The sequence below is a fragment of the Mytilus trossulus genome, chromosome 4 (assembly GCF_036588685.1).
Source record: "Mytilus trossulus isolate FHL-02 chromosome 4, PNRI_Mtr1.1.1.hap1, whole genome shotgun sequence".
Classification (NCBI taxonomy): domain Eukaryota; kingdom Metazoa; phylum Mollusca; class Bivalvia; order Mytilida; family Mytilidae; genus Mytilus; species Mytilus trossulus.
In genome coordinates this window covers 79,095,164-79,115,799 of record NC_086376.1, presented here as the reverse complement: position 1 = coordinate 79,115,799, position 20,636 = coordinate 79,095,164, and the positions used below count along the sequence as shown (strand labels likewise).

General features: G+C 30.3%; 1 protein-coding gene across 1 annotated transcript; it reads right to left on the bottom strand.

Moving 5' to 3' along the window:
- Window positions 1-227: 227 nt before the first annotated feature.
- Window positions 228-20,610, bottom strand: LOC134716057 (centrosomal protein of 120 kDa-like). The gene is made up of 21 exons (XM_063578774.1): window positions 20,256-20,610; window positions 18,970-19,238; window positions 18,408-18,540; window positions 17,744-17,898; window positions 16,508-16,705; window positions 15,663-15,782; window positions 15,272-15,370; window positions 14,280-14,556; window positions 13,250-13,348; window positions 12,884-13,019; window positions 11,704-11,853; window positions 10,330-10,447; window positions 9,329-9,396; window positions 7,360-7,456; window positions 6,821-6,961; window positions 6,478-6,567; window positions 5,591-5,796; window positions 5,015-5,063; window positions 4,208-4,330; window positions 3,673-3,917; window positions 228-2,907 (listed from the first exon to the last, which is right to left on the bottom strand). The coding sequence occupies exons 1-21, from the start codon at window positions 20,299-20,301 to the stop codon at window positions 2,664-2,666; spliced, it is 3,063 nt and encodes a 1,020-aa protein (XP_063434844.1). The 5' UTR covers window positions 20,302-20,610; the 3' UTR covers window positions 228-2,663.
- Window positions 20,611-20,636: the final 26 nt, after the last annotated feature.

Genomic DNA, 20,636 nt, shown 5'->3' with positions numbered 1-20,636 from the left:
AGATGTCCAGGGAGTAAAAATCCTAAGGACAGACTTAAATAAATGAAGAAATTTATTCAAGTACACCAAAGTTATTAAGTGCTACTCTTATTAAAAGTAAAAATAAAATGACATTGATCTATCATTTTACTTCAGAAAAGAACTTCCCTCAAAACATTTACTGAATTCGCTCCTTCAAAACATGAAGGTCATGCTACTTAATCCTGTTTAATTAATAGAAGACAAAATTGAAGGCTAGTATTTGTTTTATTTCCTTTATGCATTATGGCATCTTGTTGCATATTTCCATAAAACATATATATACATATCAATTCTATTTATACTTTCAACAATTAATACCAATGTATATACATATATAAGTGAATTCAAATGTGTACATTTACACTTGTATAAGTTTTCTATATATACAATCAGTTTTGTATAAATAAATAAATAAAAATGTCAACAATAAAATATAATATCACTAAAATGAATTCAATGACTGAATGCATACATTTGTTTAAAAAAACAAAAGAAACAAAAGTAATTTTTTGAGTAAAGACTAATCAACTATAAAAACATCATCACTTTCACATAGAATCAGAGCATTGGTGAAACATGATTCAAGGATTATTCATCTATAATAACCACATTATAGGGCAAACTAAAAATAATAAGAGGGAGGGCTAAAATAACAACAGAAAGGGCCACTAAAAAATAGGATTAACAGTGAGTACAAGACTTCTGATATTTAGTTCTACAATGAAGTCCTTCTTCTTACATCTATCAATAAATTATATATGAAGACAAAAGGAAGGGAGGAAATATTTAGAATATTATGAATCATTACTGTTGATAGCATTTGCTGCAGCTGAAACTATGCAAACATTAATCAGTGCATAATGGCAATTAAAAACTCTCTGATTATGATTTCAAACTTGCATTTGCCTTTTAGAATCTTGTATTATCAGACAAATAGGAACATTTTCCACATTCTTATGAACTTTTATAGTTTAATTTCTCTGGTGAAGATTACTAGGGTACAAAAGAATAGTTTAAACAGACTCTGCCATGTAAAATATAAATGCTAAATGAACATGGACTAGAAGTGCATTAACAGGACGGATAAATATTAAACAAGATTTTTTTAAATTGAAATTAAAAATGTTGTGAGAATTTACTTGACAAAATTAACAATGATACAGTATGTTTAATAAAATGAAAATTTCTCTGGCTCCTTGGCAAAATGATATATCTACAATGAACAATGGCTGTAAAAGATAATGGTAATGATTTCTAAGTTTAACTGCTATTCATATATCATGAATATGTGTTTCCAGAACCAAATTCAATAGTCCTTTTGACTTGGTCCAAGTATTTTCTTCATCCACTTTCCAAATGTATTCATTTAAATTTTATTCACAAAATATGAAGAAGGGGATGACATTACATGTTTAAAAAATTTGGATGATGAACTAAAAGTAAAGTAGTCCAGTCAAAAAAGGTCAAAAATAAATATATCTGAAGCTGTCAAACTGAATTACAGACCCATCTTAACAAAGAATTATTCATATTTTGAGTTAGAGCTGGTAGACTTTTCTATATTTTTTATATCATTTGCATGATTTTTTAATCAAAATTTATTGTCTATAAAAAATGCAATACGACATAATAGTGATTAAGAGCCTAGTTTGTAGTTAACGACTGTAGTTATCACAATGAGATTATTCTGGAGTGAGAATAGGACAATAAAATTTTTACATCACTAAACATGAACATGATGAAGGATCTACACATTGAAAGTTTCTCCTTTCCTAACTATTTGTATATAGGTGCATCATGATTTTTACCTCTAACACTTCATATATATACCACATTGTATTTAAACATTATATTTCACTTTATCAGCACCACAAACTTTGACAGCTGTAAATTAATGATTTTTTAGCTTTAAAAGATTTTTTCAACATTACAAATATTAGCTTTAAATTTTATTCTACAATGTCTAATTCTTTTTTATTTCTTTTTAATTCGAATAGGATATATTTAAAGTACAACTAAAATGTTTTCATTTTTTAAGACATTTCTTTTATCAAGTCTTTATTGATAAAAATGAACTTAATTGCATGTTGAAGCGTATTCAATCAATTAGAAACAAAAAAATAAATCATTTCATCTACAAGAAACTTAACTGTTAAATTAACTAAGGGAAAGGGTAACTTGATTTTTAACCAGTAAAATATATATAACATTAATCAACCATCTTTATCATAGTTTAAATTAGAATTTCTTCAAATTGTCTCCCCTTAGACTTGATCTTTTTGCCTACTTAAATAGAATTTGTACATACATTTCTGTCCCAAATTTTGATTTCTTCCATGAACTCAAAACAAAATTTTGATATTTTTGTAAGTTTCAATATAAATTTCTGTATTCTTAACAACATCCTTTAATGAGGAATGTGTGCTATTCCCCTTGACATAAGTTCTACATCAAAGATCCTTTTCTACAAAATTGAATAACAAATAAACTACTGAATTCATATCAATCATAATAAATTGACACCACTTTCTGCTATGCCATGCATTGCTTCCTTTAAAAAGTGAATTGACTGATGACTATTCAGTGGCATAAACAATCATTTTATCACAGACAAGCTTCCATCATACAACTTTCTTTCTATTTCACAAGTTGTTTGTTTTCTTTTGAACCATTGAATCTCTAATCTGTCTGTCTAATTCAGCGATAATTCTGTCCTGTGTACTATAAACACCTGTCCGTAACAAAGTATCACGCTCTTCAATAAGTCTTGTTATATGTTCATCTATACTGCAGTCTAGATCGGGTTTCAGTGGTCTCATACCATCCACTTCCCGCGGACTGTTTTCAAAAGAATTCTTTAACTTTTCTTCCTCAAGTTGCTTTAACCTGAAAATAAAATAATAGTTCAATGTTATGTCAGTTACCTCCAGGCTCCATCTTAACTTTAAGGTCAAACTTCTAGTTTAATTTTATAATTTCAATTAAAAAAAATAATAACCAATGTTTTAGTTTAACATGTGTGTCTCCAACATTACTTCTATGAATAGTTACTTTTTTTCCAAAATGCCTTCCTTATGTACATTGTATACCTACAAGAAACATACCACAGCTATTTGTACATTTTGCCTTCATTTGGCAAAATTTCCTTTATCAACCATTTATTATATTTTCTTTAACTTAACAAGATGTCTAGCATAGAGCATAAACAATATTTTTCAATGTGTTTTTTCTGTTTATCATGCTTATCAATACAATGAATTGTATGAATGTATGGCATAAATCTTTCCACTTTATTTCCACTAAAAGTTTTAAAACGTTTATTTTTCATTCACATTTGCATTATGTGACACATGCAAGCCATAAGCTTATTTGTACAATTTTAGGTCCTTAAACTGTACAAATTATTATAATCAATTACTGGAAATTAATTTGGAGATTTTTGTGACGATTTTACTATTGCAAGGGAAAGGCAGTGCAAAAGTCAATCACTTTTTAAATCTGGATATTGATTGTATGCAGTATTTCCTCAAAAAAATCAATATTTTTCTCACATTTTATACAGTGTTCAACAATCACATTAATAAATGCACACAAAATTTTCTGAATTTACAGTATCTTTCATCAGTAAATTCTATTTATAATCTTAATTACCTATTTAATTCATTCTTAATTTCCTCTAATTCCTTTTTATCTGATTTCACCACTTCCTTTTCCTCGGCAGCTAGATATCGTAACCTCATATGTTCTAACTCCTGTTGTTGTCTCTTTAATTCAGCTTTAGCAGCAGTTTGTTCCTTCTGTTTCAGTCTAGCTAGTTCTTTTAATGCCCTCCCCCATTGCTGTTTGTAGTGTACCTTAGACTTGTTTACAGTATCAAGTTTTCTTTCAAGTTCAACCTTATAAAAGTAAACAAATTATCAAGTTAGGTTTTGTGCCACTACAGTCTTCCTGTACATAAATCAGTCTGATTTTGTTATAACTTTTGTTTAATTTCTAAAATAACTGGCTTCCATTTCAGTTTACTTTTGACTATGGATTTTTAATAAACACCACCAAAAAATAAGATATCATCATCATTACAACTTTGTATATTTTTCTGTGTTTTTTTCAATGTAAAAAGGTCATATTATCTTTTAAAGAGATTACTTCACATCAGACCACATGAGCTATTTATGATAAGATTTACCTTTTCTAAAGTGAGAAGATTGATTTCTGCCTGTAGTCTGACTTCTGGTTTGGTATTCTGTTGTTCTTTATAAACAGCAAAATCTTTCTCCAATCTATGGTACTTCATTTCTGCTTCATTCATCTTAAAAATAAAACATAATCTTTGATCAGATCCTGTATGCAGAAAGTATTATATCAATCAATCCAAATACTTTAAGGTTTTTTAATTCTTTGCATCTTTTTATACTGATTTACTTTTACTTTCAAAACATTGACACTTGGATGGCAAAGGGAGATAATTCCATATGATATCTGCAGTATTATGCTAATTCATGGCTGTCAAGTCTTTTTTATTGGTGGTGAAAGCCTGGGTGCCAGGCAAGAACCATCAACCAATGATAACCTAGTCAAATCAGATTGGAGTCAAATGAAGCTGCCACATGCTGGATTCACCTCAGATGACAACCTCATTTTTCCACAGATTAGTGATATATAGTTGTTAGACAACTTAGACCACTCTGCCACCAAGGCCCCATAAATTTTTAAAGTAAACAAATGACCAATTTAAATTAAAAATTTATTTGACAACTTAGACCACTCTGCCACCAAGGACCCCGAAATTTTTAAAGAAGACAAATGACTAATGTAAATCAAAAATTTAATTGATTGTTCCTCCATATTTCCACAAGCATCACTACAGTAGAGAATAACTTAACTATACTTGATATCAATTTTTTCCTAAACCTCATAGATAACCAAAATTGTTCAATGCTATATCATACCATGATTAACTATTCACCTAATAAACAAATTCTGACTGACTTACCTCTCTTTTATATCTCTCTACTAAATTTTCTATCTCTTTTGTTTTTGATCTGAAAAAATATTATTGAATTATAAATAAAGGTAATAAATACTCTATCTCCCTAAAGTCTTGCAATGCAAGTCAGTTTTATTTGAATGTATTAGCTTAAAGTAATTCATTAAAACTCTAGCCATTAAAGATATATGAGCTTTTCTAAAAATATCACTCTATTCTCTTTTGCAAAACTGTAGAAATTAGAGATATCTGAGCTTTTCTAAAATATCACTGTTTTCTCTTTTAAAAGCAAAACGGCATAGCTCTTAAATGGTAAATGTAGCATCTACCAAACAGAAACTATACAAAAACAAATAATCATTTTCCTTTTTGGCATTTCAACAACTGGAGAAGCTGTTTTATTCACAATTTATCCTTTTCAAAATAAAACAAAGAATGTGTCATCCACATGTAAGGAAATTTTATTTCTATTGAATAAAAATAAATCCATGTCTGTTCAAGAACAGTTGTATAAGGTTTATCATGGGAATGTTTTTTTCACCTATTAATTCATCACCTAATTTCTAATGACTATCTACATACTTTTCAAGTTCTATCTTATGATCAACATCATCTTTCATACGCCTAGAAGCCTCCTTCATTTCCTGAAGTTTGGCATCATGATCTCTCTGTAAATCCTTCTTTAATCTCATAACTTCCTGTTCATTAGCGGCCAGCTGTTTCTCTCTTTTTTCTAAATCTTTCAATGTTTTCCTAAGCTGTTCCTCTAGGTTTGCATACTCTGCCAACTACAAACAAAAGAGAGAGAATGCTGGGTTACAAACAGGATTTAACAAAATCACAACAGTTAGAACGAAATTGGACAAAAAACTGCTTGAAGAAGATAAAAAAAAGTGTTTCGGAGTCAAAATGGGAAAAGATATATAGATTCCATCACTGTAACAAGTGTGTCACTATTTTTCTCCACTCAAGAAATTTGAAGCCTGAGGTTTGCAAATTTTTTTAAATATCTAAATTGAACTGTTGAAAGTGGAGAGATATCGAAATACATGAGTTATAGTGGTGGAATCTTTTTTTCTAATGTTTTTTATCCCACTTTTTCAAAGATTTGCAGAAAGTCGTGTTCATTATATGTGACGTCATCAGGCATGATCGCCTTTTACCAGGACATCACAATATGAAATTCAGAAGAAATCAAGAAAGTTTAACTTCATAATAACAGATATTTTCACTAGTGATGAGAAATATTTACTCACACACATCAAGAAATGTGAAAATAGAACAAAAAAATACACTTGTTGCAGTGTTAAAATCTATATTTCTAACACTAAAATATTTTCAGAACTTTTTGTAAAAAGATAAATTATGTAAACCATTTCCGAATGGGATTGTTCTAATTGTTTAAATTATGGTATTTCTATCACCAAATAAACTGGCGTCTGTTGTAAAAAATATTAGAGTTAAATTACCTTTTTCTTCATGAGTACTTCTCTTTCTCTGTCTCTTTTCTTCCATTCTTCAGCAAGTGCTTTCATGTAAGATGCTTCCTTTTGCTTTAACTGAATAAGAAATAAAATCCTATATCAATTTCAAAATAGACAAATGATTCACCTTTTCCATAACAAATATTGGCATTGCATTTTCCTTGATCTATACAAGAACTACTTGAAAAAAAGCAGGGATGTATGTAAACCATATTTTGGCACATGTTATTTTGATGTTGACAGCTACTTGTCAAAGTCAAAATAAATGAGTAAAAATGCTTACAAAAGCTTGATACACTTCAATTTTACATGAAAGCTTTTGCCTTACTTGATTTTCAAAATTCTTTTCTTGAGTTTCTTTCCACAGCTCCAATTCAATAGCAGCTTGGTATTCTGGTGTTTCTCTCGGTTCTAATGGGGACGGTGCTCTAGGTGGTTGTGTCTGTTGCACTTGAGGATGACTAGGTGCCTAGAAAATTGCAATCACGTAAACTAAATGATCACATGTTTTTCATTTTTATCATTTTAATTATACATCTACAACATATTCAGTGTTCCAATTCTGTAAAATCATAAAATTGTATATTCCAAACTTTTACAGAAATCAAATGGAAAGAATGTTCCGGAAACAGACAATTCATATTTACGAAGGGGGAAAAACTGTACTAAGACGGTATCAAAAACAGAAATTTCAATATATCAAATACTTTAATAGTTGTGGTTTCTGGATAAACCATCATTAAGTATGCTAAAAAGCCAAATAAAATTATATTACCATGCACAGAAAAACATTAAAATGTTATGAGAATGTACTCATTTTTTGCTGATATCTTTTATGCAAAAAGTATGAGTAGCTATAGTACTTACATTGGTAGTTTCTTGCTGTACAACAATTTGATGTGCTGAGATTGGTCCCCAGTCTTCTAAACTAAGCACCATACAAATGTCTCCTACCTTCTTTTCACTATAAATAAACAAATAGGTATTTAAGAGAAGTTACTTGGATTAACCCGTGATAAAGTATAGAGTTAAGGTTTCTTGGTAAATGAATTTCAGTTAAAGAAGTGGTCCAATTACAATGCCCAAACTAACACACATATATTATGTGTCAAACAGTAATACCATAAAAATAAATTCTTTTAAATTTTTTCTATATATATATATATATATATATTGGTGCTTTGCTTTTGCGCCAATTGGCATTTCATTTGCGCCAAAAAAATCTTTCATTTGCGCCACAAACCATATTTCATTTGCGCCAAAAACTAAATCTTTCTTTTGCGCCTTTATTACAGGTAAATACATGTAGATATGTAGGATTTAATAATGTCCCCAATGAAAAAGTGTCCACCCGACATTACTTCCTAGTAAATACGGTCTCGGGACAATATTTACTTATTTATATGTGTCCTGGACACATTTTTCTTTGAAACACTGTCCTCAGGTATGAAAAAGTGTCCCTGAAAGTGGACATTATTAAATACTATACTTCAGTGATAAGATGTCCACCTGGACATTTTTTCACATGACATTTTTGTCTTCCTGGACTTTTTTTATATATATGATTGAATAACATTCATTGCTAAGTTATATTACTAACTGTATTTTAATCTATACTTGCTAATTTTTAATACACCAATTCTGTCTTCTATTTCATAACATTCTGTAGTCAAGTGGACACTATTTCATAGATATTGCTATTGCAATCTGTCCATTTAGGGGACAATAATCAATGGCAATGGACATAATTGAATACCTTATTTCTAGGAAATAGTGTCCATGTGGACACAATTTCCCAGGACACTATTTTGCCTTACAGATACAGGTAATAATAGTATAAAACATTAAATTTTTTAAAAAGTCTTTTAATAATAAAGAAAGTTTTAAACATATTCCTCAGAAATAAGTACATCATAAAATCATACAAGTAATGCTAAAAATTAGTCGTTATCCTGGCTTTGCAGATTTTTTTTGGTACACCTGAAGGATTTGTCTCCATTTTTTAAAACATTTGATAACCTATATATGTCGTCATCAAATATCACAGAATTATTTCCTCTGTTTGTTTCAGATTTGACTATGTCCATCTTGACACCTCACACTGGACTGGTCATATGAGCACTATATATATAATTATAACCTTGGTGACTCTCAGTTTTGTATTAGAAATGAGTATGAACTCACACATGTATCCAGGGGGAGTAATGTACAAACAAAAAACAAAATAAATCGTAAATAATCTTTTAACTTTTCCGTTATATTACCTGTCATACCTGTAAAATGGCGCAAATGAAGGTGTTTTTTTTTGGCGCAAATGATATATAACCTTGTGGCGCAAATGAAAGGTTTGATTTTTTAAAAATTGGCGCAAATGAAATGCGCCCATATATATATGCTGACAATGTTATTTCTATAAATATCTATTTCCAATGGATATAACTCTTGTATGATAGTTCAGCTGATTTCCTAACTCTTCCAAGACCTTGCTGATAAAAACCTTTGATATAAATTTCATGAAATTATAACAAGAAATGTAGGTGTGAGAGTGTTTACAATGTTATTGCAATATTTAATATAAATTTAATTTCAAAGCAAATAAGTTCTATTAAAATTTACTTGATTGGCACTGACTTTCAAATTTGTCCGATACACTTTTTATATAAACTTGAGATGCATTTTTAATGTAATTTCAATTTGATAGATGCCAAGAGAACTAAAAAGGTCAAACAAAATGGGATATCAAAAAGTGAAATCCAAAGAATTAAAGGGACCCAACCCCTTGGCAAACCCTCTCTCTCTCTTTATCCCTCCCTAGTAAAAAAATCTTAAATTTTACCTCTCTGGAGAAACAACGTTTATTCTGTCACTAAAACTCTGCCTCCAACCTGAACCTCCTGTTTTACTCTAAAAATAGACCAACAATGTTATTATTACTTACTGGTACGATAGTAATATGTGTTATATCTGATTAATCAGGTGATTGTGTGCAATCTATAAACATTGAATGTGTTTTACACTTTTCTTTAAGCACAACCTTCAGATTTGGTTTATATTCATTTTCTTAGTCTCAAGCAGTATTAAATTCTACTGAAAGCTCACAAAAATGTTAGATCTTAGGGATTATAAAATGGATATATGTGAGGGTTTGAAAGATATTTTCAAGGATTGTAGGTCAGTTATGATTGTATGCAAAACTACTCCACAAAGTATGTTTGTAGTGAAGGTATTTCACAAGTTCTTTACTACCCTCACACACCATATTTAATAAAGAGTTAGAAAATAAGACACTATGCAAATAATGTGTAGGTAGTAAATAAGCATTAGTAAATAACAAATTTGTACTTGAGCTTCTAACTGCCCAGGTGTGGATAACTTATTTCACACAAAAAAAAAAAAAATGTGTCTATAAAACATGGATGCTCACTTGCTCTATCATTTTTTATGTTCAGTTGACTGTAATTTGGGGGTTAAAACTCTTATCTAAAATTAAAATTAGATATATCATAGGGAACATGTGTATAAAGTTTCAATTTGATTGGACCTCAACTTCATCAAAAACTACCTTGACTAAAAACTTTAACTGAAACTTGACCTATCATTTTTTATGTTAAGTGGACTGTGAAATTTGGGTCAAAAATCTAATTTGGCATTTAAATAAGAAAGATCATATCACAGGGAACATGTGTACCAAGTTTCAAGTTGATAGGACTTCAACTTCATCAAAAACTACCTTGTTCAAAAACTTTAACCTAAAGCGGTACAGACGGACAAACAGACAAATCGACCAAAAGACCAGAAAACATAATTCTTATATTCTTTCTGAATTATGGATATTACCGAGATTCTGTTTTTATCTGTAGAAACGATCTGTTCTAAGGGCAATTTAGTTACACCAACAAGTACATCTCTTGACTGTTGTTTATCTCTGTGGAACACCTCTACCATCAATGGAACTCTGAAATATATAAACAGATGAAATAAAATATTCTGAAATGGTAGAATAAAGTCCTCTATCATGAGATATATTACGAACAAAAATACAAATACATTTTTTGTTTAAATCGGGAACTAAAAAACTAAATGCAGTAAAAGGGGAAATACATATGAAAGAGAGAAATAAAAATGATCTTTTGTTTTTAAATATTTATAAAGCATTTTTGTAGTATCATTTTCTATTATAAGTATGAATTTTCTAGCAGCTAGTTTTGTTCAATTTGTCAAATATAAGCTCAAAAACATCAGTTATGTATTGTTGGCTTGCAATTTATTTATCTAACCGTATTTGAATCAGATCATATGAACCCTTTACTAGAGATGAGTTGTACATGTTTTCAACAATTTCAGTTTTTTAAGTGAGAAGAATGCAATCATTGAAAAGTGAAACAAGGGAGCCACCAGAGAGAACAATTTCATTGACTGATTCAAACCACAACATGATTATTCAATCTCAATGGTTAATAAACTGGCATTAAATCTAAATTGCAAGCAGAACGATAACACATCATATATGTCTTTATTACCAAAGTCTATACTATATCATAGCAAGTCCACCATTGTTATTTTCTTTTGGACTATTTTAATTTGGATACGCATATAAGTATATGATACATTAAATATGAGAATTTGAGTCAATTTGATGAACACTTAATTGGCAGCTAAAACCCCTTTAAAGTAAGTATCAAAAAAATCAAAAGTCTTATGACTGAACAGAATGAGGTCTTTGTATCTTTAAATAAATGAAGATTGTGCCCATGGGAAACAGATTATGCTCTTGCTTGCTAAATTTCATTATAAAGGGACTTTTAAAACTTAAGAGCGGTAAGAATAGCACAACCCAAATTGGAACTTGATCTGTGTGGTAATAATCCATGTGTACAACTTTCATTATATAAATAACACATAGCTGAGAGGGTGATAGAGAAGATTGGTACCCTGAGAAAACATTGTCATCTGCAGCGAAGCCAAGGTTGACAATGCCTTTTCGAGAGATTCCAATCTGCTCTATCACCCTCTCAGCTATGTGTTATCTATATAATGAAAGTTGTACACATGGATTATTACCACATAGATCAAGCAAGATGTTTTATTTTATTTATTTTAACAGTCAAATAATAAAATCTGATCCAAAACGTAGCACTTCAGCATTGAATTTAATTCCTTGATGTAAATTCAATTCATTGTTCTTTGAATTATCGATTTCTGATTCCTTACCTGAGGAATGTTTCTTGTAATTGCTGTGTACTGCAGGCAAAGTCAAATGCACAGAATGACTGAGGAAGAAGTACCTCCATACCTCTACGTATCTCTACAGGAGGATGTGTAATAATGGCCGAAGCACTCCCGAAAAATGGATACATATACCTATAAAATGAACATTAACTTGTAACACTATATAGTATAAAGATTATAATAACAGAAGTGATAAAAAAAATTGTTTTACATTCTGTTGATCTCGTAAATTGCAGTAATGCAAAATTCTATTTTTTGTAGTATTATTTATTATACATTATGCTGTTTTTGTACTAAATGTATATACTCTGATTTTCAAGTAAACAATATATTAAACAATTGTTTTTGAAGTATATTGTACCATACATGATTCTGTTTTTGTTGTATATTGTATTTTCATAATTCTGTTTTTGATGTGTATTATTTTATATATAATTCTGTCTTTGCAGTATATTGCATGATAACAAAATGCTTTTTTTGTAGTATATTCTATTATATGTATTTATCAAAGTTGAACAAAATCGAACATGAAAAATGTTGTTTGTTTCTAGTCAACATGTGTTTGGTTAATTATAGTAAGGTCGGTTCGATTGGGATATTGAGTTCATGCACGAGTGAACTCATGTGATTTAAAGTCATTCAAGCCATTGCAGTCAATAGTTATCAAAGGTACCAGGATTATAATTTAGAATGCCAGATGTGCGTTTCATCTACATAAGACAGTCAGTGACGCTCATATCAAAAAACTTATAAAGCCAAACAAGTACAAAGTTTACAGTAGCTTTTGCAAAATAAATAATATTATTAATCATATTATTCATTTTCAGATTTGTGGACAACAAGTATTGGGAAACCAGTACAGGCTGTTTAATAGATATATATTCATATGAACTTTTAAAAATATTATACTCATATTTATAATAAAATGTGCGCTTGTCTCTGCAAGTGGCGTCTCCCGTGTAAGAGTTTGTGGTGATTTGATAAATATTTAATGTTCGTTTGAGTTTACGAATTAGAATTTAAACATAACTCTTTTTTTGTGGTATATTCTTTTATACATAATTCTTTTTATAGCAACATATGGTTACAGTTGGTATAACTGAAAAAGTATATGAATCAGTCACTTCAGTAATGAAACACGTGTTGATTGTAAAATACTCACTTTAAATAAACAAATAATGTGTTTGATGAGTTGACATCTTTGATGCTGCGTAAATCAATGGAGAATGTGAAGTGATGTGCCTGGGGAGGTATAGCTATGTGTGTAGATGTAGTTTGATTACTGTACTCTTGTTCACCTGAAAATAGAAAGTTAAATTGTACCATCAATATAGGTGTTCTCATGTTCAACTTCTTGTATAAAATTGATGATTTATGCACTCTTATTTGCATGTTAAACTAAATTTTACTCATAATCTTATGTAAAGGTAAAATATCTTCCAATATTACACAATCACATTTAATATAATACTCAAACAATATACAATTGATTTTTATTAATCATATGACTATGTATATTTTTACATACCATGGTCTGAAAGTCTTTTATGTTCATGGCCAGCCATTATAGGACTGGGTGGTCCCTTTGGAAACATTGGAGGTTTATCTTTCAATTTCTTTGATATGTCTGTAATGCAATCAATTGATTAATTTACAAAGGTAATAGAGACAAATTACAGTTTATTAATAAATATATCCTATTTACATCCTAAGTATCCAAGATACTTTCTAGTTCTTATTTCAATGGTTAAGTAATATGACAACTTATACGAATGTTTCATATATACACAATAATTCTGACAAAATGCATTAATTTTCAAAATAGAGTTACTCTTTTTCTAAGAACACATAATTTTGTACCATAAATATCTGTGTACATATATAATCAATTTCTTGACATATTCATGGACAGGGTGTATCGAATGTTGAGTTTAATGCAATTTTTATTTTATCTCCAATTTAGTGATAAAGCCTGGAAACTTGATTCTAGTCAAGAAAATTCCATATGGGTTTTGATTGCATGAACGCAATTTTCACACTTCATGTGTTGTTAATATTTTAGATGTCCCATTATAGGTGAAATATGTTGGTGGTACCTACGCAATGCCAACATGTTTGTAAACATCCTGGTGGTTTTTTTTCCATTTTGATAGAAATTTTCAATTACTTATAATTCTTGCTAAATTCTTTTATCTTTAGGAAAATGCAACTTCCAATATCAAACTAATTTTTGTGCCTCTCATCCCCATCACTAAATTTCAGAGCAACCTTAAGCAAAATTTATTTTTTTAAAAGAACAATAAAACAAATATTAAGGTAAATTCCATGAAAGCATTTATTTTTGGGAGGCACTTTGAAATTTCAAATTTTCACCAATAAGTGGGTTCCAGTGCAGTGAAAATCCATGGGAAATTTTAAAATTCTGTGGGTGTGTACCTGTTTTTGAAAGTGTCTTCCTAAGGTCCCATGCAAGATTAAATGGAACAGCCCTGAAGTAATGTGTCAAGTTTAAAAATATGAATTTTCTTTCAAATGACAAAAAGTCCTCCAATACTTACGTTCTTTCATTTTATCCTCCTCCAAGCTACTGACATTTTCCTGAGTATTGTTGCCAATTTCAAAATCGTCAGGATAATGAACTTCTTTTTCTGCAGTCTCTTCTTGTTTTCCTTTACTTTTTCCTTTGCCTTTTCCTTTTTTAGGAGATTTGTGTCCATCTTTTTTAGGGGTTTTTGGAGGAGATCTCACTGGAGAATGTGAAGGAGATCTCATAGGAGACTTTGGAATTTCATGGATGTTTTCCCCTGAAGGACCTTTACCAGGAGACATGACTCCCTGAAAAAGGACAAGTTTGTATCTTTAAGGAAATTTATACAGTAGTATGGACAGATGGTATAAAATATTTCAATGAGACATACTGGTTTTTTAATGGTGCTTAGACCAAGTTATATAACTGTCTTTTTTTTTAAGAACTGATCTATGACATAAAACTTGCACTTCTAGTGCTTTTTGTGAAAACCAGCTATAAAATTTGGTCATCAGGAACAAAAAGCGTCAATTTTAATGTTTTTTTCAGCCTAATACTTGACCTGGAAGACTGAGGGATGCTGATGAAATCCATTTTTGTCTCAATGTAGAATGGAGCCCAGCTTTGAACACATTAATCACAACAGTTCTTAAGTCAGAGCTAAACTGGGTTTGATACAGAAGTCTAAAAAGGTCATTTGCACAAAAAAATCCAGAATTTCCTAAAAAAAAAATATTTTTGTTTTGTACGGGACCTGTTTCTGGAAGAAGTAGTTTCCTAGTATTTCTCAATAATAAACATGATCAGTAGTGAAATGCCTGCGGGTTTCCACAATTTTTGAAAGTTTTCGAAGCTGAACTTTGTAAATCAGACATTGATGGGAAGCCCACACCTCCAAAAAACAGTTTTGTCTGATTTGAAGTTGTAATTCTAACTTAGAATGAACTTTAAACCTGAGAAATGTTACAATAATAGCATAAGATTGAGAGAACATGCATAAACTTTGAATACACAATAATTTACCATATCTTCTTTTCTGAGTACTATTGACACACCAACAACAGGGGCTAAATCTGGTGGTGCAGATAAGATCTGTTGTTTTGCCTTGTTAGGTGGATTCAACTGAAATAAATAAAAAGAGCTTTTGAAGCATGTTCAAATAAACCTGTGAGAAAAAGTATTTTCGAGTTCAGTTCTACAGCTCTTTTAAACAAAAATATTCTTACAATAAAAACTTATCATACTTCTTAATACTTGTTCATGAATTAAAAATATATATACAGCAAAATTGACTAGAAAGTTCTAAACATGACAAAAAATCTTTGAAAAGATGGACGTAATTCACAAATCTAATGATATTCATGAACGAAGACTGTTTTTACCCAGTTTTCATTACCAAGTGACTTTTTAGTACCTGAAATGGTCCCTCTATGGTCACAGGTTTCATATGGATCTCTGTACTGTTTTTCTTTATTAATGCATTCAGAGGTATTTCACAGTTTCCTAAAGACTGGTCTCCACAACATAAATGGACCTTTAAAATAAATTTAATAAATGTATTGAATTTTTTCAATAATCAATTTTTTTCACTATAAATATTTTACAACCTAATAAATGCCACAACAGATAAGCTTTATATGGTTCTGTACATATTTTTTTTAATTTTGTCATATTAACTCTCATTTCTTCTAATTTTATCTCATTTTATCTTAGGTGAAATGTTTACAAAAAGTTGTATTGACAAACATATATAATATGTTTAACAAAATAACATATCAGCCATTTTCAAGTGATTGGCAAATACCTGTATGTTCATGCTATTTGCATGCAGTAGAATGTTTCCACATGCTTGTTGTGTTTGTCCTTAGTTTACATTATTATAATTTTTTTCTTCGTAAGAGAGATGTCCTGTGTTAATTGTTATTGATAGATTTGTATAGTTGTTTACATCCATGTCCTTTGGTTAATGCTAGATAGTTGTCTCATGGACATACTACATACCACATCTTCTTATTTCGATAAAAAATAAGTTTAACTGAAACAGATTTTGCGTACTATGCAATAAACAGATTAAAGCACTCTAATCAATTATTTTACCTGTACTCCGGGCTGGCAATAAACAGATTAAAGCACTCTAATCAATTATTTTACCTGTACTCCTGGCTGGCAATAAACAGATTAAAGCACTCTAATCAATTATTTTACCTGTACTCCTGGCTGGCAATAAACAGATTAAAGCACTCTAATCAATTATTTTACCTGTACTCCTGGCTGGCTAGAAAGAAATATTCTCAGAGCATCAACACTAGACTTGATCTTAACTGAAGCTCGCTCTGCAGGAAAGTTTGGGTTGATGAGGTCTTGGAATGTCTCATTCGTTACATCATTTCCCAGCAATGAAAAGTAGAAGAAATATCCAGTGGCTAAAGATGGTAGTGGTTGAGTGCTTGGAATTAACTGAAACATTGTAATATTTATTACTTGAGATAAACAATCAATGTTATGCTAAATCTAATGCTAAATAAACATTTCAAAAGTTTAAAGTCTTTGAACACATTATTTCATAAACATAAATGTGTATGAGTTAACTTAGACACTAGATGATAAAACTGAAAACATCAAAGAAGTGACATCAATTTGTTGTTACTGACATTTATAATGGATCTATCATAATTTTTGTTTAATTCATTACATACTACCATTTTTAATAAGAATTTCAAATATGAATGTTTTGATCAAATTAATAACTTTATTTCAATACAAGTTTGGTTACTTTCTATTTATTTTCAATCCTTGTAAATGTAATGGCAGATATATAAAACATTTAATCATAGTCATATTTTTCATGAACATCGTGGTCAAGTGACATTATGTTGATCTGGCTGTAAGGTTTGTGATTTTAACCTTCAACAATTGTAAGATGAAGAAAAGCAATAAAAGAAATTTGTTTTGATAAATTTTGTAATTGTTTTAAAGTATTTCTTGAAATTGTTTGCTTGGAAAGTTACAATTATGGTCTGCATGTTTTATAACGACAGAAATGCAGACCTGGACAGTGCTCATAAGAATGCTTCTAAAAATTTTGATGGTAATCTGTAGATGGTGTAGGTAGTATACACTAGCTGCTGGTATTGTATAAAATTGAAAATGGAAATGGGGAATGTGTCAAAGAGACAACAACCCGACCACAGAAAAAATGACTAAAACGAGGTTTTGTGTATAACATATTTAATGGATAATGCTTTGTAGCACATGCGTAGAATAATCCCTGATTGATGAATGATTGATTGATGGTTTTGAAACCACATTCAGTCCTCTCACCTATATCATAGATGGGTTTTTTTTTAATGTAGGATGAAGCCAGAGTACCAGGGGAGAATCATGATCTCAGTGTTGATAACTAAATATATAATTCTTATAACAATTGATCATCTAAAATAACTAATAAAAACTGTTCTGTAGTAAATTTTAAGCCTAGTTATAATTTCTCTTTACCTGAGCTAAGTTATTAGCATATCCAATTGTTACAGACATGACAAAGCTATCTTTACATTTGTCTGCAGGCCCAATTTGGTAGTAACCCTCATCTTCTACTAAAACAGGCTGTAATGTACGCAAATAACCTTCTCCCTCAGCTAAATCTTCTATCACTGAAAAATAACAGCATCTATTGAGTAGATATAAAGGTTGAAGCGAATAAACTTCTCTGAAATAATTTGTCAACAATCTACTTTCTTCTGGTTTTTGTTAATATTTCAAATTAAATATATTACAAATTACTCGTTTAATGATTTAAAATGATTATTCTCAGGTAAAGGGAAATAACTGAAACTAAGCACATTCTATAAGTGCCTGACCCTAGTCAGGAACCTGTAATTCAGTGGTTGTTATTTGTTCATCATTTTGTACTTAAATTAAGCCTTTAGTTTTCTCATTTGAATTGTTTTACATTTGTCATTTCATGCCCTTATATAGCTGACTATGAGATATGGAATTTGCTTATTGTTGAAGGTTGTATGGAGACCTAATCCTATACATGCTATAGTTGTTAATTTCTGTGTCATTTGGCCTTATTGGCAATCATACCACTTCTTTGAAATGCAGTTTGTACTTTAACTAGGAGGTGCTTTCCTGATTTTATTTCTTATATTATAATAACCTCTAGGAGGTGCTTCTCTGGCTTTAAAACTTGGCTGGTCTCCAGTTTTATCATCGTCTAGGTAAATAGACAACTTTATCTCAGGTTTATTTTTACTGTACTTTGAATGTAGCAATGGATACCACTTTGCAGTCTGTAAATAAAATAAAAATATATATATATATATGTATTTTACTACATTTCAAGTTATTTTGTGTTAAGAATTTTACATATATATATTTTAAGTGGTTAGGCACCATAAAACCACACAATAGTCAGTCAGCTATTGGTAGTAAATGTATATATATTTCTTTAATTCATACAAGAAACATAATTTTCCTAGTTCTTCAATTGTCAAAATCCAGATATGATGTAATTATTATTTTTTTTCTCTGAATTTCTTATTGTCAAGTCATAAAAAAGGTCACCATGTCTGATGATGCACATAGAAAGAAAACATCTTTTGTGCAGATCTTTCAAATGGAAGCATGTCTTTTATAAATCAGTAGAGAAACAGACTTCACCACCAAATCTTGTGCAATTATTTATTTTTTAAAAACTCAAGACTTTAAATGTATTGTACCTGTTTTGTTTGAACTGATCTGATGTCTAAAACAACATAACCAATAACTTCTTTCATGGTACTGACTGAATCAACAGCATAACATTGTATTTTAATTGAAGTCCTCTGTAACCTGTGCTGCTGAAGACCCTTTTTATCCAATTCCCACGCCAGTTCCTGTGTGAAATCTGGGGCCTCCACATGATCAACAGGGTCTGAAGCCAAAAGCTCACCATCAAACCTTGCTTCAGCAATTACCTTATGCTTTGGTCTCTTTGGAAATCTCCTTCCTAAAACACAAAAGATCTTTTAACTGGCCTTGAAAGAAATTTATAATAGTGATACATACAAACATTATATGATTATTTACAAATAAAAGCAGCAACAAAATTAAGTGAAAAGTTGGCATGTATACAGATGATTCCTGAACTGCACATTTTTAAAGAAATCATTTTAGGGAAACAGGTACTTAGTTTTTTATCAATAAACAAAATGTATCAACATGTATATGGACCTCCTGTAATACAACATAACATTATTTGTCATAAGTCATAATAATGACAACAGCAGACCTGCCAACTTTTGGGAAATCTCCATGGGGGATTTAGCGCGACCAGATTTTAAGGGTTCCAATTTTAGGCTGTGTTTCTGTGTGCACTGTTTTTTACTCTTAAAATATTCTCATAACTCTTCTTTTAGTAATAGTATACTGATGATGAGCTTATAAGTATTGATTTCTTTTATTTGCATGCTTCTTGTACTTTTAAAATGATACCGGGAAAATTGGGATATTTGGCAGGTCTGCAACAGAAAATGTTTAATGCCACATGAAAATTGATTGTTGTTTGGCGTTAAAAGATCAGGTGACAAAGATTCTTAAACAATGATAAGGTCTATACACCTTATCGCTATTCCTGGCAGGCTGACCCAGAATCTGTCCTGCTTGACTTATTTATGTCATACAACAATCACTTTTCTAATGAGGTGTCAGTTATTTCACAGGAACCTGTGTGATGTCCAGTAATGACAGTGATTAGGTGTATTATCTCCCTTGAAAGTGTACAGGAATGGATAATTGATAATTATATCATATGTAAAATAACATTACTGTCATTAGAGCAATTCAACAAAGGAAATTGCTCAAGTACAGTGTAAAAAATACAAAGAAACAGTACACCAGAAACTATTAAGAGGTGTTTAACGTGCAAAATGTTTTATTTTGCCGATCGCTTTCGATGCTGAAACGAGAACGGACGTGTTTAGAATTCCTCAACAGACAAAAAAATCTATTTGTATGTTTCTTTTACCCTCCAACACAGAAATAACAACTAAGAATTTTTCCTTTTCAACCATTCTTCTTAAATTCTTAGTTATATGTACGCTGATCTGTTATAAGAGGCAATATTTCATTATAAGTTCTGTGACATCTGACTTTGTTTGAAAACAGCCGCCATATTGATGCAAATTTATTGACGGAAATGACGTAATATGGGGTGACCCTAATATCCACTTAAAATTTTTCATTTGAAAACAGCTTTATCTACAAAATTAGAACTGTAACTTTGTTGGGAAATTGAACGAAATAAAAGTTTTATTGGATTAATGCATTGTCGATTTATTTCGTAGACTTTATAAACTGTTTACAAGTAAATAAAATAAACCGCCTGGTAACGGGAATTCCCGACTTG